This window comes from Alligator mississippiensis, chromosome 2, assembly GCF_030867095.1.
Source record: "Alligator mississippiensis isolate rAllMis1 chromosome 2, rAllMis1, whole genome shotgun sequence".
NCBI lineage: Eukaryota > Metazoa > Chordata > Crocodylia > Alligatoridae > Alligator > Alligator mississippiensis.
In genome coordinates this window covers 1,516,298-1,533,702 of record NC_081825.1, presented here as the reverse complement: position 1 = coordinate 1,533,702, position 17,405 = coordinate 1,516,298, and the positions used below count along the sequence as shown (strand labels likewise).

Genomic DNA, 17,405 nt, shown 5'->3' with positions numbered 1-17,405 from the left:
GTTATAACTCGTTTCAGGTTTTGTTTTTTTTTTCCTCTTCTTCTGGCATCCCGTGGGAACTCCCTGACCTGACATGCCCGGACTCACAGCCCTGAGAGGCCCTGTGTCCAAGCTTATAAAGGAGGGGGGAAGTGTAGCAGGAATGTCATTGTCTGTGTCCCTCTCCAGAAATCTGTCTCTGCCAGCGTGAGAGGCTGGTGTTGAATTCCTCAGGGCAGGGGATCTGCCTCCCTGCCTACATGACAAAAGCCTGGTGCCTCGGACGCGGATGCTCTGGTCACCTGGGGAGGGGGAGGGAAAAGCCCCGCTCACCAGCCCAGGTAGCCAGTGATGGTTTTTTAGATTGGTTGGCTAGTGGCCAGCACTGGCAGGTTCGATTGGACCGGGCTGCTGAGGTCAGAGAGGTTATTTAAGGGCCCAGGCCAGGAAGAAGGGGAGCCATTAGCCATGTGGTCATCCAGATGAATCTGAACCGGGCTCTCTCTTCATAACCGCATGCTCAGAGTGACCTGCCTCCAGAGAAAAACTCCAACCACCTCTGGATGATGCCTGTGAGAAGCTACTCGAGATCTGACTAGATATTTAGCTTACAGTAACTCAGATGTGTGTTCAAACGGCTACCTCAGCCACACTGGTTTGCTCTATGGGAGTCCTCTGATATTGCTCTACCCTTTACCCTGTTTTCACCCTACCCCCTGTAATCAATAAAGTTCTCTTTTGTGACCGGTGTAGGAGACTTATTGAGGGGTGGTTCTAAATTATGCCGAGGAGGCCCCTTCGGTCTGTGGATTAAGGGAGAATTTTTCTAACAAGCCCCTGACTAGGGGAAGTGCCCCAAGTGCCTGTATTGGGTCCAGTACCCATTGGATGATCAGGCCTGTGTTTCCCAAGGTGTGCAGAGCCAGAATTAGGCCCAAAGCCTTGGATGGTGGCAGCGGGAACCCCAGGCTAGTGGGTGTGCTCCAGGGAAGGGGTTGGCCGGATGGGAGGCACCTCAGGGAGGCAGTCGGAGCCTGGAAGGTGGGCGGGCGCAGGGAGGTGGGCGGCTCCCTGCAGGAGCACCCCATACCGGCCCACCACAACAATAAGATGTGGGGAGAAGTGGGCACATTAGAAGGGAGGGACAGGGCTGCAATTGGATCTGCACAGGTTACAGTGGTGGAAGGATGAAAACAGGCTGGGATTCAACACTGACAAGTGCAGGGTGCTGCACCTAGGGAGATAGAACCAGGAACACACCTACAGGCTGGGGAAATCCCCTCCCATCAGCACAGAGGCAGAAAAGGATCTTGGAGTTATTATTGATTCCAAAAACATGGGCGGACAGTGTGGGGACGCGGTCAGAAAGGCCAACCGCAACTTGTCATGCATCCACTCCTGCATCACGAGTGGATCCAAGGAGGTGATCCTATTGCCTCTATATGACACTGGTCTGGCCACAGTTGGAGTCCTGAGACCAGTTCTGGGAGCTGCACTTCAGGAGGGATGTGGACAACATGGAGAGGGTCCAGAGGAGGGCCACTCGCATGATCCAGGGGTGGCAAGGCAAACCCTATGAGTCAAGGCTGAGGGACCTGAATCTGTTCAGCCTCCACAAGAGAAGGCTGAGAGGGGATCTGGTGGTGATCTATAAACTGGCCAAGGAAGACCAGCAGGCAAGGGGAGAGTCTCTGCTCCCCCGAGCACTACTGGGAGTAACAAGGAATAAAGACCATAAGTTGATGGAGAGTAGATTAAGGCTAGATATCAGGGGGCGTTACTTCACTGTCAGGACAGCTAGGATCTGGAACCAACTTCCAAGAGAAGTGGTGCTGGCTTCTACCCTGGGGGGTCTTCAAAAGGAGGCTGGAGGAACGCTTTGCCAGGGTCGTTTGACCCCAGCATCCTTTCCGGCCCATGGCAGGGGTCAGACATCATGAACTGCTCCGGTCCCTCCTGACCCGACCAACTATGGAACTATATGACAAACCATGGCTGAAAAGGAGCAAATTATTTGAAGCAAAATGCAACAAAATGGGGCCAGTGCCCTCCAGCCCTCTTCCCCAAACAGCACGAAGCCTGAGGGCTCAGGGGACACCTAGTAAACTCGAGTCCTTATGGGCACCAAAAAATGTTGAAGAGGTGGTCCCACCAAAATGACTCACAAACCTCCATGTAGCTTCATTCAGCTAGCAGGTTTAAGAATGAAATGCAGGTGAGAGCTCAATGATCAGAAAGTATAGTACAGCCTATCCAACAAGTGATGACGATGTATGCAACACAGACAAGGTTCTTGGGGTAAACTTGAGATCTTTTATTAGATCAACTAAATCATTGGAATAATAGTTCTGTATGAGCTTTTGGGCACAAACACCCTTCTTCAGTCAGGATGGTTATGCTGGTGTTTGTGGGCTCTCCTGAGTGGAATAGAAACTTAAGACAATATGCAAAATGCAGGTCTGTGTGGATATGCTAGTGCTTCATCTGCGACTTGGATGAGGGGGTGGAAAGCACGCTGTCCGAGTTTGCTGATGACACTAAGTTGTGCAGCGAGGTGGACACACTTGAAGGGAGAGAGAGGCTGCATCTAGATTTAGACGGGCTACAAAAGTGGGCAGATGAGAATAGGCCGGGGTTCAACGCAGACAAATGCAGGGTGCTGCACCTGGGGAGAAGGAATCCACAGCATACATAAAGACTGGGGAGTTCTCCCCTTGAAAGCACAGAGGCGGAAAGGGATCTTGGAATCATTATTGACTCCAAGATGAACATGAGCCGCCAATGCCAGACCACAGCCAGCAAGGCCAGCCACACCTTGTCATGCATCCAAAGGTGCATCTCAAGCCGGTCCAGAGAGCTGATGCTCAAACGCTATGCGACTTTGGTCAGGCCGCATTTGGAGTACTGTGTCCAGTACTGGGCGCCGCACTTCAAAAGAGATGTGGCCAGCCTGGAGAGGGTTCAGAGGAGGCCACCCACTTGGTGAGAGGGCAGCAGGACAGGCCATACGTGGAGAGACTGAAGGACCTGAACCTGTTCAGCCTCAAGGAGGGAAGCCTCAGTATTCCCAAAGGGGATTACAACATGATGCATTTCACCCAGAGGATGCCTTCATTCTTTCCCTGCTGTTCCACACAAGGGGCAGGACATGTCACAGCCTGCACCTCCCTTCCCTCTATTATCGCATTTCATAGGTCTTGAGAGGATGTAGAGATCCACCACAGGGCGATCGCATTAAATTGTTGGGCTTGATTACCAAGTAAGCTGCTCTAGAGAATGGTGTGGAGGGAAGGAGGGCAGAAGGGGCAGTTGGCACCTGGTGGTGCTCAGTTCTGATGAAGTTGGCTTCACCCTCCTGTGGAAACACTGGTGCCTAGCCAGGATGGAGGACAGAGTGAAGCTCTTCCCACACTCAGAGCACTAATGTGGCTTCTCCCCTGTGTGGATACGCTGGTGCACAGCCAGGCTGGAGGACTGAGCGAATCTTTTGCCACACTCCGAGCACTGATATGGCTTCTCCCCTGTGTGGATACGCTGGTGTTTAGCAAGGTTGGACGACCAACTGAATGTCTTCCCACACTGTGAGCACTGATGTGGCTTCTCCCCTGAGTGGATACGCCGGTGCAGAGCCAGGGTGGAGAACACAGTGAAGCTCTTCCCACACTCTGAGCACTGATGGGGCTTCTCCCCTGAGTGGATACGCTGGTGCCGAGCCAGGTTGAAGGAGAGAGTGAAGCTCTTCCCACACTCGGAGCATTGATGTGGCTTCTCTCCTGTGTGGATACGCTGGTGGTCAGCCAGGGAGGAGAAGAAAGTGAAGCTCTTCCCGCACTCCGAGCACTGATGTGGCTTCTCCGCTGTGTGGATACGCTGGTGCCGAGCCAGTTGGGAGGCCTGAGTGAAGCTCTTCCCACACTCTGAGCACTGATGGGGCTTCTCCCCTGTGTGGATATGCTGGTGGTAAGCCAGGGAGGAGGAGACAGTGAAGCTCTTCCCACAGTCTGAGCACTGATATGGCTTCTCGCCTGTGTGGATACGCTGGTGCTGGGCCAGGGTGGAGGAGCGAGTGAAGCTCTTCCCACACTCTGAGCACTGATATGGCTTCTCCCCTGTGTGGATATGCTGGTGCCGAGCCAGGTGGGAGGCCCGAGTGAATCTCTTCCCACACTCTGAGCACTGATGTGGCTTCTCCCCTGTGTGGATACGCTGGTGCCGAGCCAGGTGGGAGGAGAATGTGAAGCTCTTCCCACACTCTGAGCACTGATGTGGCTTCTCCCCTGTGTGGGTACGCAGGTGCCTAGCCAGGCTGGAGGAGCGAGTGAATCTCTTCCCACACTCTGAGCACTGATGGGGCTTCTCCCCTGTGTGGATACGCTGGTGTTGAGCCAGGTAGGACACCCGAGTGAATGTCTTCCCACACTGTGAGCACTGATGTGGCTTCTCCCCTGAGTGGATACGCTGGTGCTGAGCCAGGGTGAAGAAGAGAGTGAAGCTCTTCCCACACTCTGAGCACTGATGGGGCTTCTCCCCTGTGTGGATACGCTGGTGCCTAGCTAGACTGGAGGAGTGAGAGAAGGTCTTACCGCATTCTGAACACTGATGTGGCTTCTCTCTTGTGTGCATGCACCAGTGCCTCACCAAGTTGGACAGCTGCCTGAATCTCTTCCCACACTTGGTGCAGTGCTTCCGCACACACTCATGCTGGGACAGGTCTTGCAAGCAGGTGAAATTCTTCCGGCACTCAGTGCAGTGGTGAGTGATCCTCCCTCGGGGGATGCACCGGTCCTGGGACAAGGAGAAAAAGCAGTTAAGGTCTTGCCACTCGTGCCACAGGTGTGTCTGACACTTCCCCCTCTGCACATGTAGCTGCTTGACCAGGTCTGTGGGGAGCACAAAGCTCTTCCCCAATTTGGTGAAGCGGTTGGTTCTCTCTCCAGAATGGGTCTAGCGGTGAGCAACCAGGGCAGAGGCAGGTGAAGCTCTTCCCACACTTAGTGCGTACATGGGACTTCTCCCCAGTCTACCTTAACTTGTGAAGAGCCAGGAGTGATGAGCACTTAAAGGTTTTCCTGACCTTCAGCTAGGGCTGAGCTCTGCCCCTGTGCTGGGCACTGAGCTCCTGCTTCCCTCCAAGGTCATCTCCACTGCCTTTGCTTGCATGCAGTGCATCTTTCCAGTGGCTCTTTAGGTCTCTCAACTGCACAACTTCTTGCCTGCACCCGGGCTCTTTCTAGGTTCTGGCCCTTCTCCACCCTCATGCCCAACTAGAGATGGTACCTGGCTCATGGCTACCTTCTCCTTCTGCTTCTGGGGCCTCCCCTGACTCTCGTAGCATCGCTCCTTCTCAGGTCTCAGGGAGTCCATCTCACCCAAACTCCCTGGGGAAGTCTGCGCTGGCTCCATGTCTGCAGACTCTTCCACAGGAGGCTGCTCCTCAGCTCTGCTCAGCAGCCAGGCACCTCCTGCATGGGGAAGAGACACTCCACATTTGTCCCTGTGCTGCTGGCAGAGAGCAAACACCGCTATTCCTTCTCCTTGGATAAGCCTCAGAGCACGTCTGGACCTTGGCACTTGTGTTCCCTCAAGAAAACGAGGTCTTCCTGCCAAAACCTGAAGTGCTGGGGTGAGGAAGGGCCAGGTCCCTGTGCTGGGCTAATGTTCCCTACTCAGTCCAGTTCAGAGCCCGACTCTCAAGAGTTTCTGGCCCTGCTGTCCATACCATCACTTCAGGCCCTGCTGGGACAAGCACATGTGGGACGTACATTCGGGCAGTTCCTGAATAGCTTCATGCTCTAATGGGCTGAGGTTGAGGGGAGGATGTAGAGCTGTGGCGCCCTGTTCTGGGGAGAGGAGCAGGGCTGTGCTTCCTGCCTGCTTCCAGGGAAAGCTCTTGTGCAGCGAATGCACCCATGGAGCTTTCCTCTGCTGACCGGTCCCAGATGACCTGCATGTCACAGGCATCTGCAAAGGGCCTAAGGCCTTGGCATGACCCTGAACCAGGACTCTGCGCTGAGTCTCAGGCTTCCTGACACTCAAGGCCCCAGAGAGGAAACAGGGAGGGGACTCCCATGCACACCCAACATACCTTCAAGCTGTCCAACACAAACCCCACAACCACACCATCCCCCACGCAATCAGACACCCAAGCCCCACACCCTCCCCTATACTCACACCTGCAAGCATCTAGGGGAAGCCCCGTTCACCACTACATGCACACACCACACACACACCCCAACCTCCCCTCCCCCTCCACACACTCCACAAATCCCATACACATGGGCATTGATCAGCCAAATTATTGACCACTTCAGGCCGATTTCCAATACCTTCAATTTTCTCATATCAATGCTGATCCGATACCAGACTGATATATGGGTGTCTCTCTCATTGTCCTCCACACCCCCCTCCCCGCACGATATACAAGAGTAAGACTTCTTTCTGAGCTACTATGCACTCATTCCTAAAGATACACAGCAGAGACACTCACAAATCAGGGCAAAAATATATTTTTTAAATAAAAAAGAAAGATATTATTATGCATGTTTGATTTCTAGTATACAATTCGCTTTTGTTTTTTTCCCGTTCCAAGATGTCTAATCCCCTTCCCAAAAGGAGTACATTTGGGGACAAGGGGAGGGACTACTGGTGGCAAAGGTCAGAGGTTAGGACAGGACGTCTGGTTCCAAGATGGCAATCAAGGGATGGGGCCACCATTGCAGCCCTTGACAACTCAACAAAACTACTTACCCAGCCCTCCATCCTTCCCCGGTCCCGCTGGCACTCAGGCCATGGAGCTTTACTGACAGCAGTCGGGGGCGAGGGACAGCCACAACTCACCTGGCACCAGGTCCTCCCATCTTGACATTTCCCCACAGTCCTCATCAGCACAGGTCCAAAGATCCACCCGTCCTTGCTGGATGCTGCAGATTAAGTCAGGTGTGGGACCTCGATAGCCTGTTCGGACAGTGGTTAAAGAGCATTTGTGACTGGGTACGGGATGCAGAATACAACTGGCATTCAGGAGTGCATCCAGTGAACCCAAGATGTCTGCCAGGGGCTTGATGGACAAGGAAGGATGGGCATTTAAACTGACAGTGTCACCAGGGACAAGTGTAGAGATGCATTGACCCATGATGTACCAAGGAGCAAAAACAAAGCTTTCATTGTTTTCAAGGTACCGAGAGGAAGAGATTTTGGACACACCTATGGATGCATAATATTTATCTTATCAGTGTAATTTCAGGAAAAGAAGTGAAAATGAGCTTAGTGAGGGGGCTCAGGGCAGGGAAAAGCATACATGACACATAGGCGACAATGACAATTTTTTCTGGGAGAGAGAATAATTAATTCATCATCACCAGGGACAGGAAATAATAATTGTAGCTGCAAAATAGCAATCATCCTGTCCATTGGGAGGATCACCCCAGGAAGGGTGATGAGTGCACAGATTGGTAAGTACTGAGGGGTTGAACACCAGGTTCCTGGGAGCTATGGATATGGACAAAAGAAGGCAGAAAGAGACACATTTAACAGCACATGAAAGGCCATAATATAGAAATGGTCTAAATGATCTTTGCTAATTTAGACAAAACATAGAAACACTTCCCTAAGGAAATCCCCTGGGGGAAAGGCGGGGGAAAGAAAGCATCACAAAAGCAAACTGACCTAGTAAAAAAAGCTCAGTACCGCAACCCTGCACACAAGCCAGCACAAGCCCCTGTATTAGAGAGCCTCTGGGAATGAAAACTGGTTCTCACTATGTCCTGCAGCTAGCCCACTTCTTGTTCTCACAATGATGGGCATCCGATCAGCAGAGGGATTTTAGGAAGAACACAAGAAAACTTCTGAGAGGGGCAGAGGGAGCTTGAGAATCTCTGACCTACGAAGATGAAGATGTCAGGAAGGGATGTGGACGAGAGCTTCCAGCGACCCCTTGGCAGACAAAACTGGCTTACATCTCGTGTACACATATCGCTAGAGGAGCAGTTGAGGAACTGCCTTTTCTGGTTGTAGCAGCAGAGGCTGATAAGACTTTCTATGAACTTCTGCCAGGTCATAATGACAGGAGAAAGGGGACCTAGATAGCACACCATGGAGCATGCAAGGATCGTCTGGAGAGGACCTGCTAGCTCAGATGGAGGAAATCAGAATCCTCCCCAAATGAAGAGCTCTTAGTGCATTCGTGTACAATGGCCTGGGGATTATGTGAACATGCTGAGAAGGCAAAGGGAGATCATGTTGCCAAGAAACTGCTTCATATGGAAGAACCAGGAGTCACAAGAACGGGGAAGGCGCAAATAAAGGCGACAAGAGCCAATGAAGGAGGAGATCTCTGTCAGAAATGTGAGGGAGGCCTGATCACTGACAGGGCAGTGGGGAGGAAGGGGATTTAAACCTCCAGCCAAAAGTCCACGAGGATGAGACTTTTGGAACAGGGAGGTGACTACAAAATAGCAGAGCTCACATATCTCCGAGGGAAGCAAGACCCAGAGCTTTACCCAGGGAAACGAGGGCTTGGTAATTCTTCAGCATCTGCTCCTGGTAAAGCACCTTGTCTTCATCGTCCAGCAGCTCCCACTCCTTCCGTGTGAAATACACAGCCACGTCCTCAAACACCTCCCGGAGCTGCAGGCACAAGCGTTGCACCATCAGTGTCTCCTGCGCCAGCTGCTCTCGGACCCCACAGCCCTGTCTGCAATCACTGGGTACTACCACGAATTGCAATCTTAGCCCTAGATTCATAGATTGTCGAGTCGGAAGGGACCGCAATGGATCATCGTGTCCGACCCCCTGCCCCTGGCAGGAAAGAGGACCGAGGTCAGTTGACCCCAGCCAGGTGACTATCTAGCCTCCTCTTGAAAACCTCCAAGCTAGGTGATAGCACCATCTCTCTTGGAAGCCCATTCCAGATCCTGGCCATCCTTACTATGACAAATTTCTTCCTAATATTTAACCTAAATCCACCTTCAACTAGTTTACACCCGTTATTCCTAGTCACTCCCTGGAGCGCCTTAGTAAACAGCATTTCCCGTATTCCCCATTGACCTCCCCTAATAAATTTATAGGTGGCCACGAGATCTCCCCTCAGCCGTCTCTTGTGAAGGCTGAAGAGATTCAGCTCTCTCAACCTCCCCCCGTAGGGTCTATCACAAATGCCACTAATCATGCGAGTGGCCTCCTCTGGACCCTCTCCAGATTCCCCGTGTCCCTCTTAAAGTGCAGCACCCAAAACTGGACACACTACTCCAACTGCGGCCTGACCAGTGCCACATAGAGGGGGAGAATCACCTCCCTTGATCTATTACTCGTGCACCTGCTAATGCACGACAAGGTGCGATTGGCCTTGTTGATGGCCTCGTTACACTGCCGGCTCACGTTCCTCTTGGAGTCAGTTATGACTTTAAGATCCCTCTCTGCCTCCGAGCTGCTGAGAAGGACACTGCCCAATCTGTAGGTGTGCTGGGGGTTCCTCCTTCCCAGGTGGAGTACCTTACATTTAACTTTGTTAAATGGCATCGTATTTCTCTTTTCCCATTGATCCAACCTGTCGAGGTCAGCCTGAATCTGCTCCCTGCCCTCCGGTGTACTAACTTTGTCCCATGACTTGGTATCATCAGCGAATTTAGAGAGGGTGCTCTCCATGCCCTTATCCAAATCGCTGATGAAGATATTGAACAATATCGGTCCAAGGACCGAACCCTGTGGGACCCCACTGCCCACCTCCCTCCAGGCCAAGAAGGAACCATCCACCACCACTCTCTGGGTGCAGTCCTTAAGCCAGTAGGCCACCCACCTGGCCGTGTAGTCGTGCACTCTGCAGTCTGCTAGTTTCCCATGCTAGCCATGACAGGTAAGGGGACACAACTCCCCAGTCTTCAGCAGACATGTGATGTGGATGCAGCGGTGGACACAGGAGTTCATGTGCTGACCTTAGCCCAGCTCATCACGAACTGTTTCCTCGGTCCTTTGAGGCAGCCTGGCCAGCATGTTTAGAGGCAGGGAGCCCTGGCTCCACGCACTGTAACCTGGCCTGCCTGCGCCAGCACCCCTGGCATCTGCACTCGGGAGGGAGCTCCTGTTAATGCAGCTTGGGGTGTTTGCAGCCTCCATCAATGCTGCCTTCGTGCTCTTCAGGTCTCTGCTCCCCAAATTCTTTACACCACCCCGGGCTCCTCCTGCGCTCTGCCCCAGCTGTACTCCCCACCACAAGTGAACTGGGTGCCCTGCTCACCTCCGAGCTCTCCTCCTGCTTTGGAGGCCTGCCCTGCCCCTTCTGCACTTGGCCTGGCTCAGGGGTCAGGGAGCTCCTCTCCTCCAGGCTCCCTGCGCACATCCTCTGCAGCTCCAGGATCACCGGCCCCTCCTCAGCAGGCTGCTGCTCAGCTCTCTGCAGGGCCCCAGCACCTGCAGGTGGGAAGGGAGTGCACACGTGAGCTCCCGTGCTGCTGACACGGGGAAAGCCCTGCGAGTCTCCTGCACTGTCCTGGGACTGAGGAGACGGGGGCTTCAGTGTGTGGAAAAGGGGGGAGAAGGAAGACTCAGAATCCCGCAGCTCTTGCTAACACACCTCCACAGGCATGAGGCTGGAGATGAGCCCCAGTAACTCTGTCCCAGCGTGGGGAGGTGATCACAGCACCACGACAGAGCCTACAGGGACATCGTTCCCTGGGAAAGCAGCTTGAGCTGGGGCTGCATCAGATCCACCTGCTAAGGGCAGGGGAGGGGAAACGCAAGGTCGGTCTGCTCCTGGGCTGTGAAACGATTGCAGGGGCACCAGGAGAACAAGAACCGCTGATCTGTGGAGCACTGACCTGGGTCTCCTCCATTTCAGGGGAGTCTGCAGCAGCATCTCACAGGCCTGGGTTAGCTGTACCTTCATTGGTCAGAGGCTGCTGGGGAATCTAATTTCCCCGTCACTTGCACCAGCCCCTTCTCGGGCACAGAGGGCTCACGGGGACATGAAGAGAGGGCAGTGAACACTGACTGCTGGGATGTGAAGTTATTGTGGCAGCACGACAAGCCCCAAGCAGGGTAAAGCCTCTCTGTGCAGGGGCTGCACCCGTGCAGGGAGGAAGATCAGGGTCTCGGCCCGGAAGCTGCCCACCCTGTTACCTGTCAGCTCTGTGTTCCTGAGGGAGCCCTGGCACCCAGCTTGATGGATTTACAAAGGAATTTTTCTCCCCTCTCCTCTCCCACCTCATCTAACCAAAACTAAGCAGAAGGAAAGTTTAATAGGCATCTTCGGATGTACATTCCCCGGTCCCACTATGGGAGCCTATTTAAACTTGATTCAGTAAAACTCGGTTGCTGGATGGGGAATGCGGAGGAAAGAGACTCAGTCAGAGCGGGTAAGGGCGACACTTGAACAATGGTTCAGGGTTCATCGCAGTGTCCAGCCCAGTGGAGCCCTGACCACAAATGCTGTCATACTTTTCCTGGCATGACTGGTGGAAGTCCTCCCCACAATGTTTACGAACACTTCAAGTAATCAATCCCTTTAAGTCTGTTCAAAGATGACAGTAAGATCTGAAAGTCATGCTGAGCTGAGGCTTGTTCACAAGAGGTAAAACACACAACACCGATGCTGACTTCACAGTGCAAGCAAAGCTAGGCCATCTGAGAAGCCCTCCCAGTATATCTTCTATAGTCATAATAATTTCAAGCTGGCTCCTAGGTGTCCAGTTACTCCTTAAAACTTGATCTTCCTGGTTGTGAATCAATTTCGTGAGATGTTCCAGACCAGATAATCCCGTGTCACTGAAAAAGGTAATTCATTTAAATGGAAACTGTTTCTATAACAGGGTTTTCCCTGTCAATTATGGCTTGGGACCCTCTTGATCTACACTATTAAAAGAATGCTTTGAAGACGGTGGACTAAGTGTATAAGAAAGCTGTAAAGCAGAAAACAGTGCTTCAGGAGAGAGAAATCTCTCTGACACCATCTTTCTGTTGCCCATTTAAAATTCAGCGATTGTGCTGGCAACTTTCCCTGTCAACAAAACGCCCGAGTGCCTTGGAAGGGGGAGATCCCAGCTCTCACTCTCTCTTTTGTATTCTAGGGCTGTGCGAGGCTTCAGACAGACGTTCGGATCCAGAGACGCTTCGGACGCTTTGGGGTCCAAAGCAGCACATCTGGGTTGAAGCGCTGGCCTCGTTAGGCTTCCCAATGCTGCAAGGACGGTGGCCCCTGCTGCGGCCACGAAGCCTGCCGGCTGTCGAGGAGATCGGTGCAGGGGGGTCTGAGGCCCTGCACCCCTAGCTGCTGACAGACAAAACTCGTGCCAGGGGTGCTTGTGGGAATGACTGTGTGTGTCTTGGGGTGTGGGAGGCACTACTGCAGGCCTGGCTGCTAAGCTCCTGTGTTACCAGTTACCAATCAATCATGATTCACACAGGGACCAGCACAATACGCAGGACCTAGCTAATGTAGCCAGTTAATTGCCAGCAGTTCGCACCTACAAACCCAGACTAAGGAGAGGACAGAATCAATACAATCAGCTGCCCCAAAACAGACACAGTCAGTCCCACAAGCACCCATGGCACGAGCTTTGCCTGTCAGCACCTGGGGTGCAGGGCCCCAGACCCCCCTGCACCGATCTCCTCCACAGCTGGCAGGTGTCGTGGGTGCAGCAGGGGCCACCATCCCTGCAGCTGTCACCCCGCTGCGCCCCAACACGCACAGGGTCACCCATGGCACGAGTTTTGTTTGTCCGCAGCTTGGGGTACAGTTCCCCCCAAACCCCTGCACCGACCTTCCTGAAACCTGGCAGACTTTGTGGCCTCGGTAAGAGCTACCACCCCTGCAGTCCTGACCCCCCTGTCTCGTGACTTAGATGTGACAGTATTTTGCTTTCAGGAATTTGGGGTACAGTTCCCCCCAAACTCCCGCATAAATCCTCTTGAAACTTGGCAGGCTTCATGACCCTATCAGAGAGAAAGGCAGTCTGGAGCTCCGGAGCGGATCCCTGGCATCTGAAGCAGCTGGATCTAAAGCCGGATAGGATCGATGCCGACTCGCACAGGCCTGTTGTTTTCCCTTGCATGCCGATTACTACTAGCACCATTATAAATTTTATATGCTTAGCAATAAATAACTTTTATAGTCAAACTGGTGATAACCGGGTGATTTTTTCCTTCTCTACTTCCCCTTCCCCACTTGCTCTGCAGCAATGCTTCTGTTACCTGAGCCAAAGATCCCTCTAAAGCCCAAAAATACTGTGGGGTCCCCTCATCAAGAGACTACCACTATTAGGACAATTAGGGCAAAAGATTGGGAAGTGCTGAGTTTCAGACAAGTAATGGAATCAGCGTGTACATTTGGCTCAGACGTGCCCTGATGAACTGGATGCTGGCCCACGAGGGTGTCAGCTGCACACCCAGCCGGATTCAGAGGTCTTCTGTTCACCTGTGTGCTTGTGTCTGACTGCAGTTCATTGTTACCTTAATCAACCGATTCCTGGTATATGAGGGTGTCAGCCTGTCCATGCTGATCAACCCAGGTGGGTCTGGAGGGGGTGGAGGGGAGGCGTGTTTCACTGATTTGGTGGCTGGAGGAGCCCAGCCCCATTGAAACTCAGTCCTAAAAGACCGCTCCAGTGGGGGTGAGGACTTGCAGAAGGGAGAGATACCGCTCCGTATGGGAACACCAGTAACACAAGCAGCGCAGTGACAGAGTTGCAGAGACCCCAGAAACGTGCCCCTAATCCAGGAGAACTCCCCAAAGTGGCGGGCAAGTCTGGTGACAACCCAGCCAGGTAGCGACTCCCTCGCGGGCAGGGCAGACACGCAAGCCTCGCAGCACAGAGACTCGGGCCCCCGCACCCACGCGGAGGGCACCATCCTCCGTCTCACCTGGTTGCTGGGGGGGCAGGGGCTCGTCTCTGGGGCCGGGAGGTGGCTGGTCCAGAGGCCTGTCCGCACCACGGGTGCTGGGCTGCTCCCGCCGGGGATCACCAGGGTCCTGCAGGGCCCCCGGGGGCTGCATCTCGTCGGAGGGCCCCTCCTCGCCCTTCACCCTCACCGCGACCTGGGGACGAGATCCGCGCGTCACCGTGGAGCCGGGACGTGGGTGAGATGAGATGGGGACGGGGACAGCAGCATCCACGATCAGAGCAAAACCATTTCTCCCGGAGCGTCTCGTGGTGCCCCAGCCCCATAAACCCCTCCGCCAGGGCGGTGCTGCCCCCGCATCTCATCCCCGGGGCAGGATGGCAGGCACTGCTCCAGCACCACCAGCTCCAGCACCTGCTCCTTGCTGCGGCGCTGGGGCTCCAGCCAGAGCACACGCAGCTCCCGCAGGCAGGCAGGCAGGCGGCTGCAAACCTCCCGCGGCCCCGCGGCTTCCCCGTAGCCCAGGCCCCGCAAACGGGGCCCCAGGTCTCTGGGCCGGGCAGGTCGTGCCCCGCTGCGAGCTGGGGGGGCTCCGCGGGGAGCTGGGCCGAGCAGGGGGCTGCACGCCCGCCACGCCCGCCCGGCTCCCAGCGACACCTGCGGCTGCGGCACGCCCCTTTCGTTACACGGGACGTCACTGCAAGTCAGAGGTGCGTCACGCCTTGGGCTCCCCCCCCCCCATCACGTCCTCGCGCGTTAACCCTTTGCTGCCGGGCGGGACTGGAGAGCCCCCAACCCGCGCCCCGGCCGCAGTGTCCCCCGAGCGCCCCCCGGGCCCTGCCTCAGTTTCCCAAAGAGCCGCGCCAGCCCAGACTGCTTCATCGGGGGAGCGGGGGGCGGGGGGCTCCCTCCTACACGGACCACCCCCACGCCCCCCAACCGCCCTACAGCGCGGGTCCCCCTGCGTCCTCCCGCCCCGCCCCGGCCCGGGGGCAGGACGACGCGGCCCCCCGGGTGCCCCGGCCGCGTGCCGACCTGTGTGCACGGCGCTGCTCGGGGCACGCACGGAGCCGAGGTGCCTGCGCGGGGCGGCGCGTGGAGGGGGGCGGCGGGAGAGGAAGGGGCGGGCGGCGCTTCTCCTCGGCCCAGGAGTCACGGCACGTGTGTGTGAAAGGCGTGTGCGGGGGTTGGTGCCGGGCTCCGGGGAAAGAGCCGTCCCAGGGCTGTGCCGGACACGGACACGGACACGGACACGGACCAGCCCCGGGGGGGGGGGGGGGGGCAGGCGAGGTGTGACGGGGGCTGCGCGACGGAAAGGGGCAGTGACGGGGAGCGCGGCAAAGCAGAGGGCCTTCGGGATGGAAAGCCGTGATCTGTGGCTCCACTCAATTTTGAAGTGAAATTTCGGAGTTAATGTCCAGCGTGCTGACCGTCCTGGCAGCTTTGAACTTCCCTCTCAGGCTCTCCTCCTCTTCTCCTCCTGCTGAATGCATTTAGGGATGACCGGGTATTGCAGGCAATGGATTATGGGTCATGCTCCCATCGTCAAGCCCCTACGGGCCCTTACCCTTGATTCTACTCCCGAACCGCTACCTTGGCTTCCAGAAGCCGAACAAGCCTTTATTCAGACCAAGCAAGCCCGCGCCAGAGCACCCGCTTTAGGACTTCCTGATGACAAGAGCCCTTTACCCTGTATTGGGATGGACGAGATGGCATTGCCCAGGGGTGCTCACTCAGCTTCACGGTGACAAGCAACGCCCCATTGCCTGTTATAGCTCTGCCTTAGACCCTGCTGCAGCAGGACTCCCGCCCTGTCTCCGATGCGTAGCTGCTGCTGCCCTGCTTGTAGAAAAGGCTGATTGCTTGGTCCCTGGACACGCAGTCACCGTTGCTGTTCCCCATGCTGTTATGGCCCTGCTCCTCAAAGGCAAAACACAACATGTTTCTAACTCCCGACATACCAAATATGACAGGCTTCTTCTTTCAGCTGCCAATGTAACTGTAACACTCTGCTCTATCCTGAATCCTGCTTCCCTCCCTCCTACCCCATCGGACGGAGAACCTCATGATTGCTTAACTGTAACTACCCAGCTTTTGACCCCTCGTATGGATCTTAAAGATGCACCACTACAGAACCCAGATCTCCTGCTACATGTAGATGGCTCCTGCCTTCAGAAACTCCCAGGGACAGCTCCCTGCTGGCTATGCAGTCTGTGATCAACACCACGTTTTCGAAGCTTACCAGTTGCCTCATGCCCGCTCTGCTCAAGTGGCTGAACTGGTAGCCCTCACTCGAGCATGTACCTTGGCTAAGGGTCAATCTGCCACTGTTGGCTACAAATGTCCAACTCGGGATTCTTAAAATTCTGGTTTATTAGGCAGATTGAAACACTGTAATGAAGTTAAATCATAAACTTTGGGGCTGGTCCCCCCCCTCCCCTCCCCTCCCCACACCCACACACATGCACACACACAGTAGCAAGCTACAAGAGTCAGGTATACCTATCCTACAAGTGCTGGAGTCTGCCGTCGAGGCTTCTTTCAGCATGGTGTTATTCCTCCATGGCGCAGCAATACTGTAGCACTTGTCCCATTTGTCTTGCCCATAACATCGGTCAGAAGGTTAAAACTAGACAAGCGGCACACCCCCCACCATGGGGACCTTTCGTAAATTTGCAAATGGACTTTGTTCAAATGCCAAAATGTTGTTCTTTTGAATATATTCTTGTCATTATTGACATGTACTCTGGTTGGGTAGAAGCTTATCCTTGTAAACTTGCGGTCTCCACCACTGTAGCAAAGAAAGTTTGAAAGAATTCATCCCCAGTTTGGGTCAGCTGACTGTGCTCACCATACAACTCGGTTGGCTACATCCAGGATCCAGCCTTCCCGGTTGAACAAGGGGCTCCCAAAATCAACTGTTCAGTGGAGCCCTCTTGTTGAACCACATCTATATTAATCTCTTGGGGCCCCTCTGGGAACTGGATGCAGGTGGTCACCCCTGTGCACACCACCCCGGTGGATTCCTGCCCTGTAAAGGACCGGAGTGTAATTTGATCAATCTCAAATTGCTGCAGGTCCCATTTTCCCCTGAATACATTTAGTGCAGCTCCAGTATCCAGGAGCTCACTGGTATGCCCTTGAGTTCCCACCATAACGGGTATTCGGGGTCTCCCTCCTGGATCCCAATTGAGGGTCCCCAATTTCTCCCATGAGCCAGGGCTTTGCTTAGGGGTCCCATTACGGGGGCTCCGTCACTGCTCTTTGGAGACCGGGGCTGAGGCTGCTACCTTCTTAGAAGGGGAGGTGCTGCTCCCTCCCCGGTCAGCTCTGCCATTCTGATAAGCAGTTCGGCTAGAGGCTTTCCATGCCATTTCCCTTTTGGTTCCCCATGCTGCATTAAAAACTTCCACACTGCTGACCAAATCCCGTTTTCCCCCTCTCTTTCCTTTGATACCCTCGGGTTAACCCAGTGTGGGCTGGGGCAATGATTTGGACCCCCAACCCCCCTGTCAGTTTTGGGGTATGCACTTCCATTAGGATAGGTAACCATATAATTCGGTGTGTCATTAAGCTTTCCTCCGAACTGGGTGGCT

The 17,405-nt window shown here is 54.5% G+C and overlaps 1 protein-coding gene across 1 annotated transcript; it reads right to left on the bottom strand.

Annotated features, from left to right (window-relative positions):
* Positions 1 to 2,269: 2,269 nt before the first annotated feature.
* LOC106739036 (zinc finger protein 883-like) lies at positions 2,270 to 14,460 on the bottom strand. Its single transcript, XM_059721231.1, has 7 exons — positions 14,224 to 14,460; positions 13,831 to 14,005; positions 10,211 to 10,383; positions 8,478 to 8,604; positions 6,817 to 6,933; positions 5,257 to 5,441; positions 2,270 to 4,764 (listed from the first exon to the last, which is right to left on the bottom strand). The coding sequence occupies exons 2-7, from the start codon at positions 13,961 to 13,963 to the stop codon at positions 3,400 to 3,402; spliced, it is 2,100 nt and encodes a 699-aa protein (XP_059577214.1). The 5' UTR covers positions 13,964 to 14,005; positions 14,224 to 14,460; the 3' UTR covers positions 2,270 to 3,399.
* Positions 14,461 to 17,405: the final 2,945 nt, after the last annotated feature.

Excerpts from the sequence above, each read along its gene's own strand:
- LOC106739036 (XM_059721231.1), bottom strand. The coding sequence starts at position 13,963 with ATGCAGCCCCCGGGGGCCCTGCAGGACCCTGGTGATCCCCGGCGGGAG. Across the intron at positions 8,605-10,210 it reads AGCAGGAGGAGAGCTCGGAG|CTCCGGGAGGTGTTTGAGGA; the intron begins GTGAGCAGGGCA and ends TTGTGCCTGCAG. Across the intron at positions 6,934-8,477 it reads CCAAGCCCTCGTTTCCCTGG|GCTATCGAGGTCCCACACCT; the intron begins GTAAAGCTCTGG and ends CTGTCCGAACAG.